Genomic DNA, 24,065 nt, shown 5'->3' with positions numbered 1-24,065 from the left:
TTTATTCATAGGAAAGCTATTTCTTTTCACCTTCTGAAACTACCTATTTTAATACATAAACAAATCAGCATGGTCAGTTGAATGCTTATGTATGGCAGTGCAGATTGGCGATCAAAGTGATGATTTACCAACCTTTGGTTTCTTTTTTGCTGCCTTGTATGGGTTGTCATTGGAAAGCTTATGGTGCTATTTTCTGCTAGTAATGTTAGAGGATATGAGAAGTGTATCTTAGTTTAGTATATCGTTTTAAACCAAGGTTTGAAGAGCTAACCACACTGTATATGGTATGTTGTTACTGAGGCATACTGAGGTATGTGAGTGTGCCGTGTCTAGGTTTATCAACTTATCATGAGTTGGTATGGGGGTATATAGCATGATGCATATTATGCTAGTAGGGTGACTGGTATGCCCTCTAACTGTGGTTCTTCAAAGCAAGGTTTTCATTCTTGATACATGGACTACATTTTGTACCTTACTGGTATAGGTTGGGTTGGTATCGTACGCCCCCATACTGATAAATTGTATGCTGCTGGCGCCAGCACAACAGTGGTATCATGTGTCGGTACAGTGCTGTATTGAGCCTCCAGACTATATTGACACTGTAGCAGCTCGGTACAGTGTGCCTCATACTGGGTGATATGCGTCAGTATTGAGAACCTTGCTTCAAACCTTGTTTTAACGGCTTTATGGTTCTTTTTTTGCATGCAATTCATTGATGATTTTGGAATAAAAATGATAATACTGCTATAGGCATTATGGGGCTTCTGCCCAATGCAGAAAATAATGATACTGTTGTCGACATTTATTTGCAGAGAAAATAAAGTGTGTTCTAGATCATTCTGTTATTCCTCCCCAACTTTGTTTGGGTTACATGTTTTCTTTCTCAGAGTATCATGCTATATCATTAGTTTTTTTTGTCCCTTTTACATTTGATAGGGTGAAGTCGATGATACAGCCATAGATGTCAATTTATCTGGAAACTTTTTACTTGACAAAGTTCTACATCAATATCTACCTGAGGGCATTCAGCTGATGCCGCTCAAAATTGGGGAGATCAATGGAGAGACAAGATTATCTGGTTCCCTTTTAAGACCGTAAGTTTCAATATCTAATATTATACTAATATGTTCAATTGTATGTAAAATAACTCATGTGGCTGGCTTATACATTTTCATGTTGATATTGTTCATCTACTTTTGTTGTTTTGATTTTCTTACTTTATTGCTTGTCATATAATACTTAACATTTACATTGTTTCTATCATCGAATTCAGGAGATTCGATATAAAGTGGGCTGCTCCAAAAGCTGAAGATTCATTCAGTGATGCACGTGGGGACATTGTTATATCACATGAGTATATCACTATCACTTCATCGTCAGTTGCCTTTGACTTGCACGCTAAAGTTCAGACATCTTATCCTGATGATTACTGGCTACACAAAGAAGTCAAAGATATTAAAAGAGCTGTGCCCCTAGTTGTTGAAGGAGTTGATTTGGATTTACGTATGCAGGAGTTTGAGTTTGCTAGTTTGATTTTGTCTGATGCTTTTGATTCACCACGACCTCTGCACTTGAAAGCAACTGGAAAGATCAAATTTCAAGGAAAAGTTGTCAAAACTATAAATTATGCTGATGATAGGATATATGGCCATGAGAAGAAAATGGTAGATCCATTGACGATCAACAATGATACAGCAAGACTTGTTGGAGATGTTTCTTTATCTGGGCTCAAGCTTAATCAGCTCCTGTTGGCTCCACAATTGGTGGGTTCACTTTGTATCTCACGTGAGGCAGTGAAGGTAAGATTCATTTTTCATGTCAAGTTCTTTCAAACTTGTAGGCTTGAAAACAATGGCTCTTTTCTCCTAAATGGCTCTTGTATCTACCTGAGCTCTTTTGTAAGATTCCTCATGAGTTTTTCACGGCTATATGTGTGTGAACAAGGATTCTTTCTCTTAAATGGTTTTTGGTTTTAAATATATTACAATTAACGAATAGCGTATGCATGAACCGGTGGCAAATAGCAATTGGTACCCTTTTCTGTTAGGAGGAGGTTCTAGTTGGAATATAATTGGGCTTCAGGTTTTATTATGTTATTTCAGGTCTGATCATGTTGGTGTTTATGTGCCGTGTTCTTGTAAGGGAAGCTTGTGGAGGTGAAATGCCTGGTGGATTTCTGGTCCTTGTGCAAGCTTGTGGAGGTGAAATGCCTGGTGGATTTCTGGTCCTTGTGCCCATTGGTGGGCCAAGTGGTCTTTGCTGTAAGCCGTCAGGGCTTTGCTACTTAAAAAAGGAAAAGAAAGAAAAACAAAATGCTTAAATACTCTTAAGTCTTAACAAATAAAAGGAAAGGCTGTTATGTAACAAATGAATTCCAGTAATATCATTGCATCTTTAGCATGCCTGTGAATAGTCTAGATTGCATGTTGTTATCAAAGATGTGGATGCCTTCTTGATAAAATAAAATGCTGAAACCATGTTAATCCATTAAACTGGTGATTGATATAGTAGACAAGGCGATGATATTGCAGGCAGAAAGCTTCTCTATTTGTGATAAAGTTTTCTTGTGGGATGGTAGAAGTTTAATTACCTATGCGCATATTTATGTATGGATTCAATTATTTAAATATTGAATATTTCTTAACAAACCTTTGGGAACAGAAACATTTTTGTAAGGGATTATATTATTACTAGCATTATATTTAATTAGAAAGCTGCTTTGGGTACTATTGTAAGCTGACCTCCCATGAAACTGTCGTTTTCCTACAGGATATCTTCCCTAAGGTTTTTCTACAGCCTACCATGAGTGCTGAACTGCAGCAAGATTAAAGTTTCTGTTACCGTAAACCAACATATTAAGTAATTTCCATTTTCCACGGTACCATGGTAAAATAGACACGCAGCTGCCTAGTTTCCTGGCCTGGTGTACTCCTGGATGTTAAACAACTAATTTGTCATGGCATAAATGAATGAAGAGCCTTCTTAGGGAATATTTCCTTTAGATAAATCAAGGTTTTAGTTGAATTTCATCTCAGATAGATTAAACAGTTAATTTATCTTTGGTTCTGGTTCATTGTTATGCTACTTCTGGAATCTGTTTGAATGTGATGATGATTCCACATAGTAAAGTACAATTACGTTTGAGAATGATGGGATTTGTGCCACTTGAGGATAAACTGATAATGCTGTTGCTAAAGGAGGCCTTCTGACTTGTAAAAGGTTTGGATTTGAATAAGTATCTATCTAGGTTTGTTAACAGTATTTTAGGGGAAAAACTCTTTTTGCATAATGGATTTACCTTTTAGCAGCAACAAATGTGAAAGAAGGATTCATAGACCCAGATATATATTGATGGAATTAGACTTCTTGATTGTTTTATGTCATAAATGCATAAATAGTTATGTGGAATGAATAATTCTAACTTTTATGCAGGTATAGTTTGAAATATATGACTCATTCCATATCTCTGATTTATTTGATCTTGGAGTCTGTGAATTATTATTTCAGGTCTTGTTATTTCTCCCTCTTTCTTTTCTTAAGACTTATATTTTGCTCGTTTCTCTTCTTGCTTTGTGCCTTAGCAGTTGAATGCTACTGGTAGGCCTGATGAGAATTTGTCTGTGGAAGTAATTGGACCATTATGGTTTAGCACAAAAGAGATCATGCAAAACAAAAGACGTCTATCAGTTTCTCTTCAGAAAGGGCAACTACGGGCTAATGTCTGTTATCAACCCCAAAATTCAACTAATCTGGAGGTACCATATTTCTTTGTCACAGTCAATATTTGTGTTTTTGTGTTAGTACATCAGGAATTTTCTAAATGCTGCTACCTAGTTGCTTTAATATCCAAAAACACGCACTTGTTCTGATGTCCTTATGTGCCAAGGTGCGGAATTTACCACTTGATGAACTGGAGCTTGCATCTCTTCGAGGAACTATCCAGAGGGTAAGCTTGTTCAACACGGCAATCAATAATCTAAAACCTAATCATGGTAACATGGTAATTTTTGTCAAATAATTAGATGTTCTTGAAACCACATTTGTGATATCTGGATGCAGTACAAGTTGAGAAAGAAAATTTAGATAGTTCAATATCTTTTCAGTAGTAGGAGACTTATGCAAGTAGCCCTTAAGGCACAAAGGAAAACTATTTGACATGTGCTTCGGCTGTGTAAGCATTTCCTTCTTGTGCTCTCTTGAACCTTGAAAGAAGTTCCATCTCCCGAGATGAAGTGTCTATGGTCCATGCATATACTTTATATTGGTCATGATGATGGGTTAATTGTGCTTGTACTGTTTTCCAATTTATGGATTTTTGCTCTGTCTCTAGATATTGGTATCATTATCAATGGTTCCCAAAAAGCACAGAATTTACTTAAGAATGACTTGGAAATGGAATGCCGTACCGCCCCATACCATACCATGCCGGTCTTATATCGGTATGCCATTTCAGAGCATACCGATGCTATCATACCGTACCGAACCGTGTACTGACATTACAGTAGGATTTTACTGGTACAGGGTCCTGTACCGAGACGGCGAACCTTGCTTGGAATATTGATCTGAGTGACTGATTTAATGTATAATGAGTTTCATGGACTTTCATTCAAGTGCATTTAAATGGGATGTTTTTGCTTCTTTACTTTATTAACTTTGCAACAACAGTTTATGCGGCTATCGTATAAATAACTTTCCTTTGGTTCTTGTAAGTTATTTTTGGAAATTATTTTGCGATGCTATATATTTCTAAGTTGTTAATCAATATAAATTCCTAACAGAGTTGAATTTATCTTTCCAGAAAGAAATATCATGTAATGTCAGTAGGCTTGTGTACCTCCTTGATCTTTACTATGGTCTATTTCCTTGCAAGAAGTCCTTTATTCTGAAGCTTTCATGCAATTTATTTTCATATAATTTTTTTATCATGTTGATCATTTTTGCAACAAACCATTCTTAACCATTGAATACTTGTGTACATGCAGGCAGAGCTCCAGCTTAACTTTCAAAAAAGACGGGGTCATGGATTGTTATCAGTGCTCCATCCCAAATTTAGTGGAGTGCTAGGTGAAGCTCTTGATGTGGCTGCTCGATGGAGTGGTGATGTTGTCAGTAACTCTTTTCTCTTGCATGTCTATATGTTTCCTATTATAGTTCAAGGTTAATTAAATTTGGCTCATGAATGAGATTAAGAACTAGGGGTACCATGGTACCCGCCATTTCCTCCCGCAACCCCACCCCCTAAAAGGAACACACACACACACATACACAATCTCTCACCAGTTAGAAATGACCCCTTCTAATTAGTTCCAACCAAAATCAACCTTCCTATGATAATTTTCATTTATGCAAACAAAGATTTTTCTCGTCTTATTAAATCTTATCCAAACATTCCACTATTCACAAGCTCCTAAGATTTCTCCCAAGGTCTCTCTTACATAACTTTTTTCTTTAATAAAAGCACCCAATTACTTAAACTTAAGAGTAGTTCTTTCTCTAAGGTACAAACACAAGAATGCTAGATAAAAGTAGACTGAATTTATCAGGTTACATGCATGATGGAAATAGACTTTTAGTTATATGAGACTTACGGCAAATTGAACCTGTCCATATTTTCTTTTCTGCAAATTCTAATCACATATTCCATCTCCATTGACCTCCCCAGAACCCTCTGAAAAACATGAAGAAGAAACTAGAAAGAAGAAAAATTGGAAGCCTATGATCAATAATATTTTCTCTCCTGTTACAAGGATGCAAATGGTAATTTAACATGGTTATTATAAATTTTTGAAGCAAATTTACCATAATATTTATAGCGACTGATTTTTATTAAAATTAAAGTTATTTTATTATATGATGTCCAAGGTAAAAGCAAAGAAGAAAACCCAAGTCTCAAACTCTGGCTATTTTTTCTTCCCGCTTATAGCAAGGAGTCAAATGTAATTCTTTTCATTACCTTATTGTATGCTTCTAATTGTTAGTGCAACACCACGATAGTATCCACTAATCAATTGTTTAATTTTTTAACTTAATCGTATGATGCCAGAAGCAAATACATGAAGGAAAATTTAAGTTTCACATTCCTGTGGTGCCCAAAATTATTGAATTGGAAGCTGCTTATTCTATTGTTCCCCATTCCCCTTTTGTTATTAAATATAATAATATGGTACATTGATTAAAACTTTTTAATCTTATTGGTTATATCATAGAGTTTCAAAGTGTTCATTTACTTATCTTTGTTCATTTACTTATCTTCATCTTGCTTTTACAGTTCTACACATGTAACATACTTTATTTGATGTAATATTTTTACATTCTTCTTCTACTTTGCTACTTATATGTGCATTATTTACTTATTATAATATTAGAATAGGGATTTTAACTATTTGTATGCCCCCATATATCTTTTAAATACTTGTATGAAAGGTTGCCAGAAAAACTTAATTATCACCGATAATTTTTTTAGAAATGTTCATTTATATAAATTTTTATTTTGGTAAAATATATCATTGCCCCCTTTCCAAATTGGAAAATCCTGGGTCTGCCCATCTATGGGCCTAAATAGTAAATACTATTATATGTTCACTTCCTTGTCCGTAAATATTATAGTATGACTTTGTCTTTAAAACTAAATAGAAAATTGCCACTGTTATCAACTAGATTTCTTTTCCCCTTGGAGACAATTTTGTATCTTCTGAAATTTGAGCCCATAGCACAGTAGAAATATATCATCCAGCTTGTGAGCATCAGGGTTTGTTTTTTCAGATATTATTATAGTACTCAGGAATTTTTTTATCAACCTTTTACACTTTTGGGAGAGAACGAGTCTTTTGGCTAGAGATGAAAAAGTAAGTATGATTGGGTAGGTATTTGGAGAGTCAGCAGAGTTGCAAGTTGGATGATGTGGCTTTTTGTGGCCTTTCTATTTTGATTTGGAGTTTGTTTTTTTCTTTATACTTTATTTTGATTGTTTAACCATCTCATTAGTGTGTCCTGTTTTAATCAAAATGCTTTGATGTTTATTCTTTAGCTATAATTATTATACTAGCTTATGTTCGACCCCAGTTCAACACTGAAATGTTTCACTGATTATCCTGGCTTATATGTTACTGGTTTGCATTGTTATGCCTCAGATCACCATTGAAAAAACTATTCTAAAGCAAGCTAGTAGCCGATATGAACTTCAAGGGGAGTATGTATTGCCTGGAACACGTGATAGATATCCTGCTATCAAAGAGAGAGATGGCTTGTTTAAAAAAGCAATGGCTGGGCATTTTGGTAAGGCAATTTCTTCAATGGGAAGGTGGAGAATGAGGCTAGAAGTTCCTGGTGCTGAAGTTGCTGAGATGCTTCCCCTGGCAAGGCTTCTTTCCCGAAGCACTGATCCTGCCGTTCGTTCTAGATCTAAGGTAATGTTTTGCTTCTAAAATATGTTGACTTATTTACCATGTTGTCTATTATTAATTAATATTATTTAGCTTATATAAAGACTAACCTTTTTGAAAATGATCGTGCAAAATGCTAGCTTGAAGCCCAGCTGCAACCAATCTGATAGACAATAGCTGTGAACTTGGAATTGAAGTCTCTTTGATAGCAAACCTAATGCAATAAAAAATGTTGAGTTTGAAGATTTGTTACTTGATGCAACTTATCCATTTCTTGCTATTTTTGACGATCTGCACTTGTTTGGTACCATTTTCGAGACATCTCAGAACTACAGGGATTGTCTTCCACTACAATCAAGGTTAACCTTGAAAGCTTCATGTTGAGTCTTCTCTTTCTTTAGTTTGCTATGCCAACTATTGAGTCACCTTAGAGCATGGAGCTAGGTTTGATATCAAATTGGTGCAACCAAAAGCAAGACAAGAACAATAAAAAATGTCGAATTTTGAAGTTCAATAAATTCATCATGCCCTGAATTTGTTGCAGTTTACTGACATGTAGATGAATTTTCAAAAACGCTTAATTATGTAATATGGACCATTCGTTTTGTGATTAGCATGGTTATCTACTACATAAAATAAGCTCAGTATGCAATAAAAATAACTTATATGAAGTTGGGAGGTGTTGAACTTGTGAAGAAGATAGGGGAATGAAGAGGATGTCAACGGAATTGATTTTGATGAGGTAGAAACACCGTTATAGCATGTACAAAAAATAATGACAGGAGAGGCTGGAGATGGTTGCAGCAGTGAATCCACATGCCTAAGGTGCACTGTTCCACCCCAAATTGTCCAATTTGGGACATACCGAGTTGTACTGAGGGTGGACTAGTGCTGTTCCACCACACATTTCGAGATGCTGATGAGGGAGGGGAGAGGAAGGAGAGAGGAAAAGAGGGAGAGGGCTTTCGAGCCCCCTTTTCTCCGGTGAGGTGCAACAGGGGAAGAGTCCCTATTTCAAAATGAAACAGGGTTCTATCCTCTTTATATATATATATATATATATACATACATACATATATATATATATATATATATATATATATATATATATATATATATATAATTTTTTAAGTGAAGTTGGTAGCCACTACCGACTTTAAAAAATTCAAAAAAAATAAATAAAGGAGACAGAGCCCTTGTTTCATTTTGAAATAGAGCTTTGTCCTTGTTATGCCTCGCTAAAGTTGAGGAGGCTTGAAAGCCCTCTCCCTCTCCTCTCCCTCCCTCCCTCTCCTCTCCCTCCCTATCTAAACGAAGCAAGGGCAGAGCCCGTGTTACATAGTGTTGGTGGAGAGGGGCTCGAAGCCCTCTCTCCTCCCTTTATCAACCTCTCCCATCCTTTCCCTCGCTTCCTCTCTCTCTTCCTCTCTTTCTCCCTGTCCCCCTTTGGTTTCTCTATCGATACATGTTAGTATAGCATGATATGGTACCGCACTATATTGTATCGTTGGCCTACTAGCATGGGTGCTAGTTTCAATACTATGGATCTTGCATGTGTTGAATAGCTTCCAATGAAGGTGGGTGGTTTTTGGAGGAGATGCAGCATGTTTCTCTCTTTTAGGGCCAAGTCACCACCTTGGTTGCCAGCTCCATGGATATAGCTCTCACATGTTCACTCATAAACCCTAGGAATCTCCCAAAAGGGAGGAGGGAGAGAACAAAGAGAAGAATGAGGGCCATTTGGATGTCTAAGATTTATAACTTTAGGATAAAATTCATGATGGGATTTAGGTTTTGATCCTATAGGATTATACATAAAATCCTATTGAGAGAAAAACCTCATGTAGCTAATCCTATCGTACTTTTGGATTATAAAATAGGATTTTCTCTTCTCTATTCTTTGTCTTCTTGTCCTTTCTGTACCCCTTTTTTATCAAAATAATAAACTTATCATTATCAAAATATCATATTAATCATTATAATTATAAAATAATTCATATCAAGAAAAAGCTAACATATCTTTGTGTATTTTTGGAATTTAAAATTTAAACTCAATCGGGTTTGGGATGGATTTGGAATTTGCCCCTTAGATATCTGCTGCTTGAATTTGATTATAATATTTTATATATTTTTATAAAAAAATATATAATAGAAGGATATGGTGTTTTGAACTCCAAATCTTTAGATAGCCTTAACCACTCCTTTAACCAATAAATATAGTTAACATCTATTTTTAAATTGATTGATAATATATTTACACCATTTAAACCGTCATATATAATTACCAATGCAAAACCCTAGCCATCGTCTGAGCTTCCCTGTTCTATTTGGCCACTCCAAGCCACCCACCCGATTAAGACTTATGAGGACATAAAAAATAGAGGAAAACTAGGGGAAGCATCGGAAAAATCAACAAAGACAGGAAAGATGGAAAAAATTAAATGTAAGACGTTCTCTCACATAGATCATTTTTTCCCTTTTTATTTTCATTTCATTCTATTTTTCGGGAGGAGAGGGGTTGGGAGGGGTAGTTGGAGATGGGGAGGAGGCAAAGGGTGGCAGTGGGGGATGGGAAGGAGGAGATGGCATGGATGAAGAGGGGCTCGGAGATGATGGGGTTGCGGAGGTAGAGCTTGATAAAGCTTGATAACTGTAGGAAAAAAATGGCCATCAGAGTATATATTTTTTTCCTATAGGATTAGCCACTTCCTATTCTTTTATCCTACAGTTAAATCATTCGAAGAGCACTTAGCAAAGGAAATGGGATTTTATCTATAGTGATGTTGCTGCAAGTACCAAAAATAAAAGTTTTAATCTGATTTAGCTATTATGTAGAAGTGTGAGATCAGGTGTCGAATCTTCAGACATCAATGGGCTGAGTTGTGTTCAAATTAGAAAATACGAGAATTTAGGATTTAAGAAAGATAAAAGAAACAAGTTGATAGAAATAAAATTTTAGAAAAATCAAGTAGAAGAAAGTGCCTCAGGGTTGTCGAATCCATCTTTAATCACAGATCAGTATTTAATTGAAGCAATCAAGATCACTAAAAACTACAAGCCTTAGTGATGATTAAAAGATAAATCATGGTTTAGTACTTAACATAATTTATCTCGCGGAGCACAAATCGTATCTTCAGATCACGACTCGTCTCTATGTAGTTATAAACTATTCGAGAACAACTACCACAAAACAAGAAATACTACTATTTAAACATATGAATAAAATTATAGAAACTATTCATGTTCGCAAAATACTCAATACTATTCAAAAGGAAAGAAGTCTTACAACGTTCAAGTAGTTGATTGCATAAGCGATACACAATAACATTCAAGAAATTAAATACAAATATGATCTTAAGGAGTTTATCTACTCCCCCGAGGACGAAGAGTTTAGCTGCTTATGGGTTGGATGTTGCTCGCTGCTAAAAGCTCCAGCTTCTTTGATTGTTGGGGAAGAACTTGAAGAAGAAGATGTAGAACCTCCTTATGCCGTCAGAGACTCCCAAAACTCCAACTAACAACCTCTCTCTTTTCCTCTCTTTTCTTTTTTACAAAATCTCTCTTGGGCCTCCCCACACCCCCTTTTTATAGCCTTCAAGATCTCCTCTGACCCTAGGCATCCCAAGTGTCCTAAGCCTTCATCCCTCCCTTCTTTCCTCTTTAAGATTTGGCGCCCCAAACTTTCTTTTCTTTCCAAGTCTAAAAAAAAAAACTAGCCCCCCTCTCTCAAAACCCTTTTAAAACCCTAAGCCCTGTCTTGTCCGCGTCCAAGGCGGTTTAAACCGCGCCCACACTCCCGTGCTCATGCCCGCATCCGCTTGTGAGCCGCATGAGTGGACCGTGACTGTGAGCCACATGCCCGTGCGCATGAACCGCATGGCCGCCTCTGTGCGCCATGCGCGTGGACCGCGCGCTCCTGCTTGTGTGCCACGTGCATGGACCGCGCGCTCATGTGGGCCGTGGCTTGCTGAACTTTGGGCCGCATGCCCCTATGGGTCGTGCAGTTGCTGTCCTCTAGCATGGATCGCGCATTTGCATTCGCTGAAAACTTGTCGATAGAGGCAGGCTAACTTCGGCTTTAACTAAAGCTCGGTGATCGTGGAAATGTGTGATGGGCCGGTAGAATGTATTCGTTGGGAACTTTTGCTAATTGGTGTATGATTAAGTCTTCATAATTACAATTTCTGAAAAAAAAAGTAAGAAGCATCAAATGTTAAATAATAGAGATTAAATAGCACTGGTTCTAATACTTTTTATGTCATATTAATGTATTGATCATATCTTCCAACTTGAATTTTAGCGTTCTCGAGTAGAGAAGTCGGTGTCATATACTTTCTTGCTCAGAGATGAGTGTTCTGTTAGATAATTTTAAAGGCAAATGATATTCAGTTAGAAAATTAGCGAAGTATGTCATCGGGATATTAATCCTATCCAATAGAGTGGTTAAGTAGAGAACATAATTTTTCAAAGCTTTTTCTTGACCGACTCCCCACTCCAAGATGGGCTGGTGTATTGTCTTCATGCACTTTCATTCCTTTATTTTTTTTTGCATGTATAGTTAGTGTAATGTCTTAACCCTTTAAGCTTTCTGTCTGATCCTTATAATGAGTTTTAGGCCAGTGACTCCTAAACCAGTTGGCTTTAAGGCATTAGGTGTAGAATATCCCTCGGGCTTACTAACTCGAATTAAATAGGCTATGGATTAAAACTGGCTGTACAACAAGATTTCTTCTCATTTCTCACTTTTTGATACGAACATCAATGCTTAAGCAAAGAGGCCCCGTTACTCGATAAAAAGTGCTCAAAACAAAATTTATTTTTCTATATTTTGTGAAGGAACTTTTGCATACATCAACACTTTCCACTTATACCCATAACAGGTAGATTCTTCATTGATGCTAATAGAGAGGGTTAGGAATGCTCAGAAATTGATTTTCGTTTTACACTTAACCATTTATTGGGTTTCTTAATATTTGATCCCTCGATATTTCAAAAATCCTCTAGACTGTGTATCATAAATTGTTTTTTAAAATGCTTGATTAACCTCAAGTTTGAAGCATAATCAGGTACATAATCACAAACAATTCGAGGATTTATGATTTATTAATTTGTTTCTCCTCCCAACTTAAACAACATTATCCTCAATGGAATAAGAAAAACAAAGTGACAGGCAAAAAAGGAAGAAAAAGGAGAGATGTCACATGGGATAAGTGTGCTCTTGAGATGTCACCTAGGATAAGTGTGTCTTCATAATTCCAATCCAGTCTCTATAATAAATATAACTTAGTCAATTTATTATTATTTTTAAATCTAAAGAAACTAAGATGAAGAAATTGGATTTGCCTTCCAAAAAGTGCTAAATTTAGAGTCTTCAGCCAGACTTTCTGAATCTTAATGTGTCTCGTATACTGGATCCACAAAATTGATGGTGTCAATTTGTCATTCGTTGCTAATTCCATCTATGTATGGCTTTAAACGTTGACCACTGACTTTAAAAGTGTTGCCATTTTGGAGATCCTAGATTTCAATCATTCCATGAGGGAATATTTGGGTGACAATAAATGGTCCATCCCCACGAGACCAAAGTTTACCGAAAAAGAGGCGTAATTTCGAGTTGAAGAGTCACACTTTGATTGGGCTCGAACGATTTTCTTGAAATATACTTGTCGTAGAATGTCTTGGTTCGAGCCTTGTAAATATGGAAACTTTTATAAGCATCATTGCGTAACTCTTCTAGTTCATTTAATTGAAGCATCCTATTAGAATCTGCATTCGTCATGTCAAAATTGAATGTCCTTATAGCTCAGAATGTGCGATGTTCTAATTCAACTGATAAATGACACGCTTTCTCAAAAATTAATTAATAAGGAGACATACCAATAGGGGTCTTGAATGTAGTATGGTAGGCCTATAATGTGTCATCTAATCTAAGGGACGAATCTTTCCTGTCGGGTCCCACCATTTTCTCTAGAATGCTTTTAATTTTCCTTTTGGAACTTCTACCTGACCATTGGTTTGGGGATAGTAAGGAGTGGCTACTTTGTGCATGACACAATATTTTTTCATTATGTTTCAAAGTGCTGGTTCGTGAAGTGAGCACCTCCATCACTAATGATAACCCTTGGGAAGCTGAAACGACTAAAAATATTACTTCGGATGAATTTGATCACAATCTTATGATCATTGGTCTTTGTGGCCACAGCCTCCACCTATTTTGATACATAGTCTACAGCCACTAGAATGTACGTAAACCCATATGAGGATGGAAAGGGTCCCATGAAGTCAATCTCCCAAACATAAAAAATCTCAACAATTAGGATAGGGGTAAGTGGCATCATATCCTTCCTAGATATGTTCTCTGTTTGTTGGCACCTTAGACAACTACGGCCAAATTCATGTGCATCTTTAAAGAGTGTTGGCCAGTAAAATCAACTCTGCAACACTTTTGCTGCAGTTTTTCTCCCAATAAAATGTCCCCACACGCAAGAGTGGCAAAAAGTGAAATGCTCTGAAATTCACTTTTAGGGACACATCGACGAATCACTTGGTCAGGACAATACTTAAACAACTCAGGTTCCTCCCAAAAATAGTACTTGACTGGCGAAAAAAAGGGTCCTGCTTTGACCAATGAGAAGGAATTGTCCTATAGCTAAGTAATCAAGAATATAGGTAAACTAAAGAGGATGATTGAGTGCGAAGAGTTGTTCGTCCGGGAATCTTTCCTTAACCATGTTAGTGCCTTGCATGTGTTCAATTAAGATTCCAGAGATATGGTCTGCTACCACATTTTTAGAACCCTTCTTGTCTCGGATTTTCAAATCAAATTCTCATAGCAGAAGGATCGATCTAATCAAACTAGGCTTGGTATCTTTCTTGAAAAGCAAATACCTTAAAGCATCATGATTAGAATATACTAGAACCTTGGATCCTAAAAGATATGATCGAAATTTATCTAGGACGAACACAATTGCTAGTAACTCTTTTTCAGTAGTAGTAGTATAATTGAGCTGGACATTAGAAAGAGTTTTACTAGCATAATTATCACATGTGATTTCTTATTTACTCTGTCCTAAGACTGCGCCTATTGATAAATCGGATGCATCATACATGATTTCAAAAGAAAGGGACCAATTAGGAGGCGTAATAATCAGTACTGTTGTCAGGGCAGCACGAAGTTTGTGGAAGGCTTTAAGACAATCATCATCAAAGACAAATGGAATATCCTTGGCAAGCAAGTTGCACGAGGGTCTAGAAATTTTACTGAAGTTTTTGATAAAGCGTCTATAGAATTTGGCATGACCAAAAAAGGATCGTATTTCTTGGACCGAGGTGGGTGGTGGCAGTTTTGAAATTACCTCAATTTTGGTCTTATCTATCTTAATCCCCTTCTCAGATACAATGTGTCCGAGTACAATCCTTTCTTGAATCATAAAATGGCTCTTTTTCCTACTCAAAATCAGATTTGTCTCCATGTAACATTCTAGCACTTTGGAAATATTTTGGAGACAGTCCTCAAAAGAAGTACCAAATACAGAAAAATCATCCATAAACACCTCCAAAAATTTATCTACTATGTTAGAGAAGATAGACATGATGCACTGCTGAAATGTAGCGGGTGTATTACAGAGTTCAAAAGGCATGCGTCGAAAAGTAAAAGTGCCATAGGAGCAGGTGAAGGTGATTTTCTCCTGATCGTCCGGAAATATAGGTACTTGGTTATATTCTGAATAACCATCCAAGAAGCAAAAGAAGCTTTGATCCACTAATCGTTCTAGGATTTGGTCAGTGAATGATAATGGGAAATGATCTTTTCTAATAAAGGTATTAAGTCTCCTGTAATTTATGCACACTCGCTCACCTAATGCTGTACAAGTAGGGAGCAGTTCATCTTCATTTTTCATAATAGTAACACCTGATTTCTTAAGTACTGGGGTGGGACCGACCCATTTGCTGTTCGATATTGGATAGATGATTCCTGCATCTAAGCCACGTAACCACTCTTTCTTAACAACTTCCTGGATGTTTGGGTTCAACCTCCTCTGCATGTCCCTATATGGTTTGGCATCTGTCTCACAATTAATATGATGCATGCAGATGGAGGGGTCAATGCCTTTCAGATCGGCAATAGTCCATCCAATAGCTTCTTTATATTCTTTTAGAACACCTATAAGTTGAGCTTCTTGATCAGGAGTCAAATCTGATGCAATGATCATTGGGTGTCATTGAGTCTTAAGAACACATACTTGAGTGTGATAGAAAGTGGCTTCAATTCTAGAGCAGGTGATGATTCTAACGAGGGAACTATTGGAGTACTAGCTATAGCGGGTAATGGCTCATATTTTATGGTTCATGGTAGGGTAGTTTGGGAGGAGGGCGTATCTAATAGGGCATTCACTTCTTTGAAATATCCATTTACATCAAAGTCATCCACCTCGAAATGAGCCAGGCAGGTGTGTAAGGGGTCCTGAGAAAGAAAGAATTGTGGGAGTTGTTTCTTCCATTATATCCTCAAGTATATCTACTTCAAAATAACTATCAATTTGTGGTTTTTGGGAAGCATTGAACAGATTCCATCTCAACTTTTTGTTTCCAAAATAGACGTCCATAACTCCTGTTCTAGAATTGATACATGCATTGACCGTAGCTAGGAAGGGTTGGCCTAAAATGATGGGAATTTGTCTAGGGTTACTATTAAGTTCTATGTCAAAAACAAGAAAATCAACTGAAAAGTAAAACTCATCTATCTTTACTAGAACATCTTCGATCATCCCACGTGATACCATAATAGATCTATCAGCTAGTTGCAAAGTAATAGAGGTGGGTTTCAACTCGCCAAATCCAAAAAGTTCGTATACTGAGCTAGAAAGGAGATTAATACGTGCCCCCAAATCTAGAAGTGCTTTTTCAATGAGAAGGTCCCCTATAACACATGAAATGATAGGGACACCTGGGTCCTTAAGTTTAGGAGGGGTAGTGTGCTGGAAAATTGAACTAGCTTGTTCGGTGAGACAAACATATTTTGGGATTTGTGATCTGGATTTTCGTTTCTGTGCACAAATCTTTTAGAAATTTGGCATAAGGTAGGATCTATTTGATTGCATCCAGAAATGGGAGATTAATTTGAACTTATTTGAACAATTCCAATATTTCATCTATCTTTTCTTTCTAATTAAAAGGAATAGGAGATTCTAGAGCACTTGAAAATGGGGCCTTAGGTGGATGAAGTGCTAATAGAGTTGGTTCATCCCTCAATTTTGGATCCTCCTTATCTTTAAGCAATCCCGACTTAGTCAAAGTTTCATTATTGTTTTTGCTAGGTTGATGTATGACCTTTCTATTCTTGAGAGTCATAACAGATTTAGCATGTTCTGAAAACATTTCGGGGGCATTAGAATTCTCAGCCATGTATTGTTCCTTCGGATTATTCTCAGGTTGACTCCGACAACTTCTCTCCTACTGAATGCAGTAGCTAGCTGGCTAATTTGGGTCTCTAGCTTGGCTATGGATTGTGTCTGGGAGTGAAGGATTTGGGTGTTGTTTTCTGGCTCCTTCAATGCTTGTAAAACCTTCTCTTCAAAACTTAAATTATGGATAATTGGTGCGGGTTGAGGAATATTTTGAAACTGTGGGTAGGGCATATGCCTATATGTTGCATCCGGATGACTTGGTCTCTGCATAGCTGGGTTGCCCATGGTTGTGGTTTTCGAAAAGAGTTTGGATGGTTTCTCCAGTTTAGATTGTAAGTATTGGAAAAGAGGTTATTTCCTGATCTGTAAGGAGTTTAGGTTTGGGCTTGCTGAACTTGTTCTTGTACAAATTCAAAAAATTGGAGTGCGGCTGGGCATACACTCACAAAGTGGGTGTGACTCAAACATAAAGCACAAACATCTTAAGTAGGAAAGGATGGAGTAGGAGAGTGTCCAATATTCAGTAAAAGATCTAGTTTTTGGAACAACTCATCCACTTTACCGTGGATATCTATGAAATTTCCAACTTCAAAGATTCCACCTTTCTTTTGGGCAAACATGGGTTTATCTGTACGAGAGGCAGATAAGTGGTGCAAGGAATTTTCACTAAGGGTTTCAAATAATTGCTATGCCTCGTCCTCATCTTTTAGCATAAATGACCCTCTGCATGAGGCGTCGATCATTTGCCAGTATTTCTCTGATAATCCATCATAGAAACATTGAACTAATTGCCATTTAGGGACAGCATGGTGTGGGCATTTACGAATAAGGTTCTTAAGTCTCTCTTATGTTTCATGGAACAATTCTCCATCTATTTGGAAAAAATTAGTGATGATTTTTCTAATTTGATGAGTTTTTTCAATTGGAAAGTATTTCTTGAGAAATTCTATTTGGAGTTGGTCTCAGATTGAAATGGCCACTGAGTCTAACGAATTTAGCCAATGTTTGGCTTTCTCTTTGAGCGAAAAGGAAAATAATTTCAACTTAAGAGCATCATCAGAAAAATTCTGGATTTTAACATTGGAGCATATCTTAAGAAATTCTTCTAAATGTTTGTATGGGTCCTCATTACTAAGTCCATGGAAAGAAGGCAGTATTTGAATGACACTGGACTTAATCTCATATTGGGAGGCCTCAACAAGAGGCACCTGAATACAAGGAGAATATGTATATGAGGATGGAGGAAAATACTCCTTCAATTGACAAGGCGGATTGGCTTCACCGTGTGCAGCCATATTCCTAGAACGGATAGTTGTGATAATCTTTTCAATTTCGTCGTCTAATGGTTGTAGTTCTGATTGTAAAGGTCGACGACCAAGCATGCAACCAAGGATTCTAGATCAGAAGAATCCTATTGTTTTTTATGATTTTACTTTTTGATTTTAATTACAAACAAGTTTCACACAAAAGATAAATTTTAGCTAAGGTTTAACCTAAATCTAGATAGTTCCTAATTGTTCCAAGTTTACCTTCAAGCCCTCCAAGTTCAAAGTTAACCAATCAAATTAGCCAGATAAGTATAAGATTGGTGGGAGGCTTCTCATGCTTTCGCAATGGTCCTAATTAAATAACCACTGCTCTTCAGGATTGTATATTCCTGAACCACTTTCCTTAAATACCAATCGATTGATCAATTCCAAAACCAGTCCAACTTTTAGATTTTCTTATCCTAATGAGCTCGAATTTCTTAGGGGCTAACGTCTAATTGATTTTATTTAGGGTTAGGTCAATGCAAAATGAAAGCAACTTATTTGTGGCTAAGGAAGGGTGATGAAATCATCACCTTATCTTGTGTTAGGGTTTGTGCTCTTAAGATTGATTTGAGAATGATATACAACAAACAAGATGTCCAAACAAATAAGTTTTTCTTTTTTTTTTCTTTTCGTTTCTAATGTCACTATATGTATTATGATATTTTTTTCTTTTACGTTGAAATAACCATGCCAATGATCCCTGGCAATGGTGCCAAAATTTGATGTTGTCGCAAGTACCAAAAATAAAAGTTTTAATCTGACTCAAATATTATGTAGAATAGTGTGAGATCAGGTGTCGAATCCTCAGGGATCAATGGGTTGAGCTATGTTCAAATTAAAAAATATGAGAATTTTAGGGTTTAAGAAAGATAAAAGAAACAAGTTGATAGAAATAAAGTTTTAGAAAAATCAAGTAGAAGAAAGTGCCTCAGGATTTTGAATCCATCCTAAATTACAGATCAGTATTTAATTGAAGCAATCAAGATCACTAAAAACTACAAGCTTTAGTGATGATTAAAAGATAAATCCTGGTTTAGTATTCAATATAGTTTATCTCGCTGAGCATGAATTGTATCTTCAAATCATGATTCGTCTCTACGTAATCATAAACTATTCGAGAACAACGACCATAAATAAGAAATACTACTACTTAAATACATGAATAAAATCACAGAAATTATTCATGTTTGCAAAATATTCAATACTATTCAAAAAGTAGTTGATTGCATAAGAAAAGAGATACACAATAAGATTCAAGAAATTAAATACAAATATGATCTTAAGGAGTTTATTTACTCTCCTGAGGATTAAGAGTTTAGCTGCTCATGGGTTGGATCTTGCTCGTCGTCAAAAGCTCCATCTTCTTTGATTGTTGGGGAAGTACTTGAAGAAGAAGACGCTGAACCTCCTTATGCGGCCAAAGACTCTCTTTCTCTCTTTGTGCTTCTCTACAAAACTCCTCTCTCTCTCTTGGGCCGCCCCACACACCTTTTTATAGACTTCAAGACCTTCTCAAACCCTAGGCATCCCAAGTCTTCTAAGCCTTCATGCCTCCCTTCTTTCCTCTTTAAGCTTTGGCACCCCAAACCTTCCTTTCTTTCCAAGTCTCAAAGAAAAACTAGCCGCCCCTCTCAAAACCCTTTTAAAACCCTAAGCCCTGTCTCGTTCATGTCCCAGGCAATTTAAACCGCGCCTGCGCTCGTGCCTGCATCCGCCAATGAGCCGCATGCATGGCCACCTCTATGCGCCGCGTGCGTGGACTGGTGCTCGTTTTTGTGTGCTGTGTGCGTGGACCGTGCGCTCCTGCCTGTGCGCCACGTGCTCGTATTGGGCCGTGCGGTTGCTGTCTTTTGGTTTGGATCGTGCATTTGCGTTCGCTGAAAACTTGTCGATAGAGGTAGGCTAATTTCACTTTAACTTGGGCTTGGTGACTGTGGAAATGTATGTGACGGGCAGGTATAATGTATTCGTTGGGAACTTTTGCTAATTAGTGTATGATTAAGTCTTCATGATTACAATTCCTGAAAAATAAAGTAAGAAGCATCAAATATTAAATAATAGAGATTAAATAGCAAAGGTTTTAGTACTTCTTATGTCTTATTAATGCATTGATCATATAGGATTCCCAAATCCTATAGGATTTGGGCCAATTCTATCATTTCCAAACAGGCCCTAAGGGAAAAATAATTCCTAAAGTAAAATTTTACTACTCAATAAACTCAAGGTTGATTGTAATGGGAGCCCCAACAAGGTATTTCTAAGTAGTACAAGGGGAACTCTTTTCTTCTCCTTTCCAATGTGGGATTCTAATCTTATTACAACTCGAATAACTTTAACTATTAATTTTTCGAGTAACATCAAAAGTTTTCCAAAGAAAAGTTTTATAAAATTAAAACTCGTTAATGTTTGCTAACATAAAATTCCTAAACAGCTAATTGGTGCCTAATTTGGGACTTGAATCCATGCACCTATGAGGTCAACCCTAGATGCTTCGACGTTATACTCCTCTAGATGGAGTATACATGCTATCAGGTTTGGGTCTTATTCGTCTTCATGGTACGGCAAGAGATCAATTACATTGACAGTTGTAGACACACCATTAGATCCAGAAAGTTTAATTTTGTAAGCATTGTTGTTGATGCACTTTGGAACTTTGAAAGGGTCATCTGCTCGAGGAGATAACTTGATATTCTTGGAAGGAAATCACTCTTCCCTTGAGTGCACCTAAATAAGGTCATCTTCTTTGAAGATGAAAGGTTTTCAATGCTTGTTGGCATGATGCTGGTACTTTGCTGTTTGTTTGAATATCCTCTCCTGCACCTCTTCATGTAGCTTCTTTATCTCCTTAGTATGTTGGTTAGTATCTCTATTGAATTGGCATGTTGTTGGTGGGGGCGTAATGTCCAATTGACTCCAAGGTTGTCTGCCTTGGAAGACTTAAACGGATATATCTTGGTTGCTTGGCTCATTGAATTTTTTTTTTAGGCAAATGCAGCTTGTGCCAATAAGAGATCTCACTGTTGCACATGGATACCAACAAAATTTCTTAACAAATTTTCTAAACTTTGGTTCGCAGCTTCAATCTCCCCGTCTATTTGTGGGTGGCTAGTAAAGCTGAATTGGAATTGAGTACTTATGTTTCCTCATAAGGTTTGCTAGAAGTGACTCATAAACTTTACATCTCGATGAGATGTAATTACTATAGGAATACAATGAAGGTGCATGATCTTGCAAAAGTAGAGTTTGCGATATGAGAGGCATCATGCATCTTTTGGTAGGGGCTCAAAGTGTTGGAATTTCGTAAGGTGCATATACATGTGGATTTCAAAATTTTTTTTGATCAATAACGTAACAAAATAGAAGATAAAAACTCTTTTTAATCTAGAATATGCATGCATAAGAATAACGCACATAGGATTTAGTTCATATGTAAGAATTAACACATGTTGATTTTATGCTGAAATTAAATATATGATCAATTACATACCTATTTCGCTAATCCTTTCTTCGAATTTGGATCTAGAAGAAGATAGGCTCTCTCTTAGCCACACAAACGTCTGGCCTCTACAGATATCCACTCAGGATCAGCATGGATTGGTCCTTTTTTGTGAAGATCCTTCTTCCCAAGTTGGATCTTTTCCGCATATCTGAATCAACCCTCTTGATCAACCTTTGATCTTTTCCTTGATCTCTTCTTTTCTTGATCTTACTTTCTTGATCTTAGAACAATCAAGAATCTGAAATCAGATTAGGAAGAGGGACACCCAACCTTTGGGCATTGGATGGTGGATGTCCAAGGCTCTTGGACGTGTGAACCAAAGGGAGGAAGAGAGGAGGGCGTGGGGCTGTTTGGGAGGCTATGAGCAATCAGAAATTTTGATCTAAGCACTTATGGGAGAGCCTCTTAAATAGAGGAGCAATTGGAGTCCTAATCAAAATCAAATCAGCCACTTAATATGAGTCCTAATTGCATTAGGACTTCTTGTTTCCCCTATGCTTTGACCATGCCCAAGTGAACCAAGGGGGTGCCAACCCTTATCACCCTCTAGGGCTGTCTCTCACATGCCAACCAGCAGGGAAGGTGCGCCTCTCGTTTGTCTTTCACGCCTCCATCAAGTGGGCATGCCCACCTTGATCAAATCAAGTGGCGTCCCATCCTATTAAATCAAGGAATCGATTAGAAGATTGGACCCCTAATTTACATGATCCAAAACTCTAGGCACCCAACATTTGGAGACCAATGAATCTCATTCATTTAGGTTCTTAACAGGTAATTAACTCGAATTAATTCTTATTAAATAAGTAATTCAAGTTTTAAGAGGAACTAGGTTCCATCTTGTGCTAGCAAGGTTATTCTGAATCCAATAGGATTTCTCCTAACCCAATTAAAGCTTTATAAGCCTAATTGCTTAATTCAGATCAAATCTTTTTGTTGTGCGATCCCGTAGGTTCAATCCTGTCTAGTAGTGAGATATACCATGATCTCTATCATAGTATTATTGAATTTTTTTTCAATGGACCGGAATGATTTCACTCTAACTTAACAAGGATCGTCGACGCTGAACAATCCTAGTGAGCTCTCACAATCCACCAGTGACACTTAGCAGTTTGTAGTGGCAATCCAGCGGAACCGAAAAAGAATCTCAAGGTGTAGTTTTCATGTGATTCAGTCCTTTATAATGAGTTTCGACTAGACGGTAGATCATGGATAAATCATTAAACTTCATCATCAGTGATATGATAGATTCGATTAGCTCAAGTCCAATTGTGATTCTTATGAAATTTTTTTCATTAATCACACTACTGGAGCTACAGACTTATAGACTTAGCCTCTCAAATCTTATAGGACCACTCTTTTTTATCAAGGTCGATAGATTTTTTCTAGATGTGCATTTTGCTCTATAGTGGACCGTCGCCAACATGCACTATAAAAACTCAAAAGGCTATGTTTCTGTATAGTTAAACTCTGGTAGTCTCATTATGAGCAATCGTGCTATCGCAGGTTAGGATCATTCACACAACTACAGCATCGAGATGATCTCTGACAATTAAATAGAAATCCTCATGATCTCTCGTATGGTCACGCTCAGTACTAGTTTTCTAACAACTATCTGCACTTGTCGCTCAATGTCTCTATACTGTAGATTAGAGATTCATCTATCTCGAAGGAAGTGATCTGTGCATCGATTTATTCGGATCGATTATCGTTCTCATGATGATACTATGATCGGAGTAATTTAGAAATTACTTATACATGTCTCTAATTCTCAATATTTTGAGAATATATATCGTAAGTATTAATTCCATGAATGATTCAATGACACATTACACTTGAATGAAAATAAAATTTGTCATTTTATTGATCAAATCAATATTTTAAGTACAAATTTGTGTCCTAGAGTATTACAATGTGTTAGCTATATTAGTTTCTAGGACATACATCCAACAATCTTCCACTTGAATTAAAGTCAATTGGCCACTAATCTAAGTCTCATCTTCTCAAGATGAACTTCCATCTTTAGCTGGCTCAATTGTTTTGTCAGTGGATCTGCCACGTTGTCTACGGAGTCTACTCTTCGTATCTCGATATATTTCTTTTCGAGATAGTCGCGTATGATATGGAACCGCCACTCGACTATCTACATTCCTTAGCAAGTGCTATGGTTCTGTTGTTGTCGCAGTACAGTGGTATGGCATCTAATATCATTACACCAAGCTCCACGATGAATTTTTTGAATCAGAAGCTTTTTTTTGCAGCACCCGAAGCAGCGATATATTCAGCTTTTGTGGTCGAATCTGCTACGATGGATTGCTTGAAATTCTTCTAGCTGACTGCGCCATCATTGCATACAAACACATATCCTGACGTAGACTTTTTATTATCAATATTAAATATGAAGTCTGGATCAGTAAAAACCCTCGACTCAACTCAGATCTTCCTCCAAAGATCAAGAACAAATCTT

At 36.9% G+C, this 24,065-nt stretch overlaps 1 protein-coding gene and 1 non-coding gene across 2 annotated transcripts in view; both read left to right on the top strand.

Annotated features, from left to right (window-relative positions):
• LOC105051218 (protein SUBSTANDARD STARCH GRAIN 4, chloroplastic) overlaps positions 1-24,065 on the top strand; it is an 85,462-nt gene that overhangs the window by 30,329 nt on the left and 31,068 nt on the right. The window contains 6 exon segments of the mRNA XM_073243025.1: positions 937-1,094; positions 1,274-1,799; positions 3,585-3,755; positions 3,887-3,946; positions 4,983-5,105; positions 7,131-7,406. Of these exon segments, the coding sequence (XP_073099126.1) occupies positions 937-1,094; positions 1,274-1,799; positions 3,585-3,755; positions 3,887-3,946; positions 4,983-5,105; positions 7,131-7,406 (1,314 nt within the window).
• On the top strand, positions 17,591-17,696 carry LOC114914528 (small nucleolar RNA R71). Its single transcript, XR_003801873.1, has one exon. It is a non-coding gene; the product is annotated as a small nucleolar RNA R71 (small nucleolar RNA).

Source organism: Elaeis guineensis, chromosome 9 (genome assembly GCF_000442705.2).
Source record: "Elaeis guineensis isolate ETL-2024a chromosome 9, EG11, whole genome shotgun sequence".
Classification (NCBI taxonomy): Eukaryota; Viridiplantae; Streptophyta; class Magnoliopsida; order Arecales; family Arecaceae; genus Elaeis; species Elaeis guineensis.
Note: the sequence above shows the minus strand (reverse complement) of the source record. Positions and strands in the feature narration are given on the sequence as shown.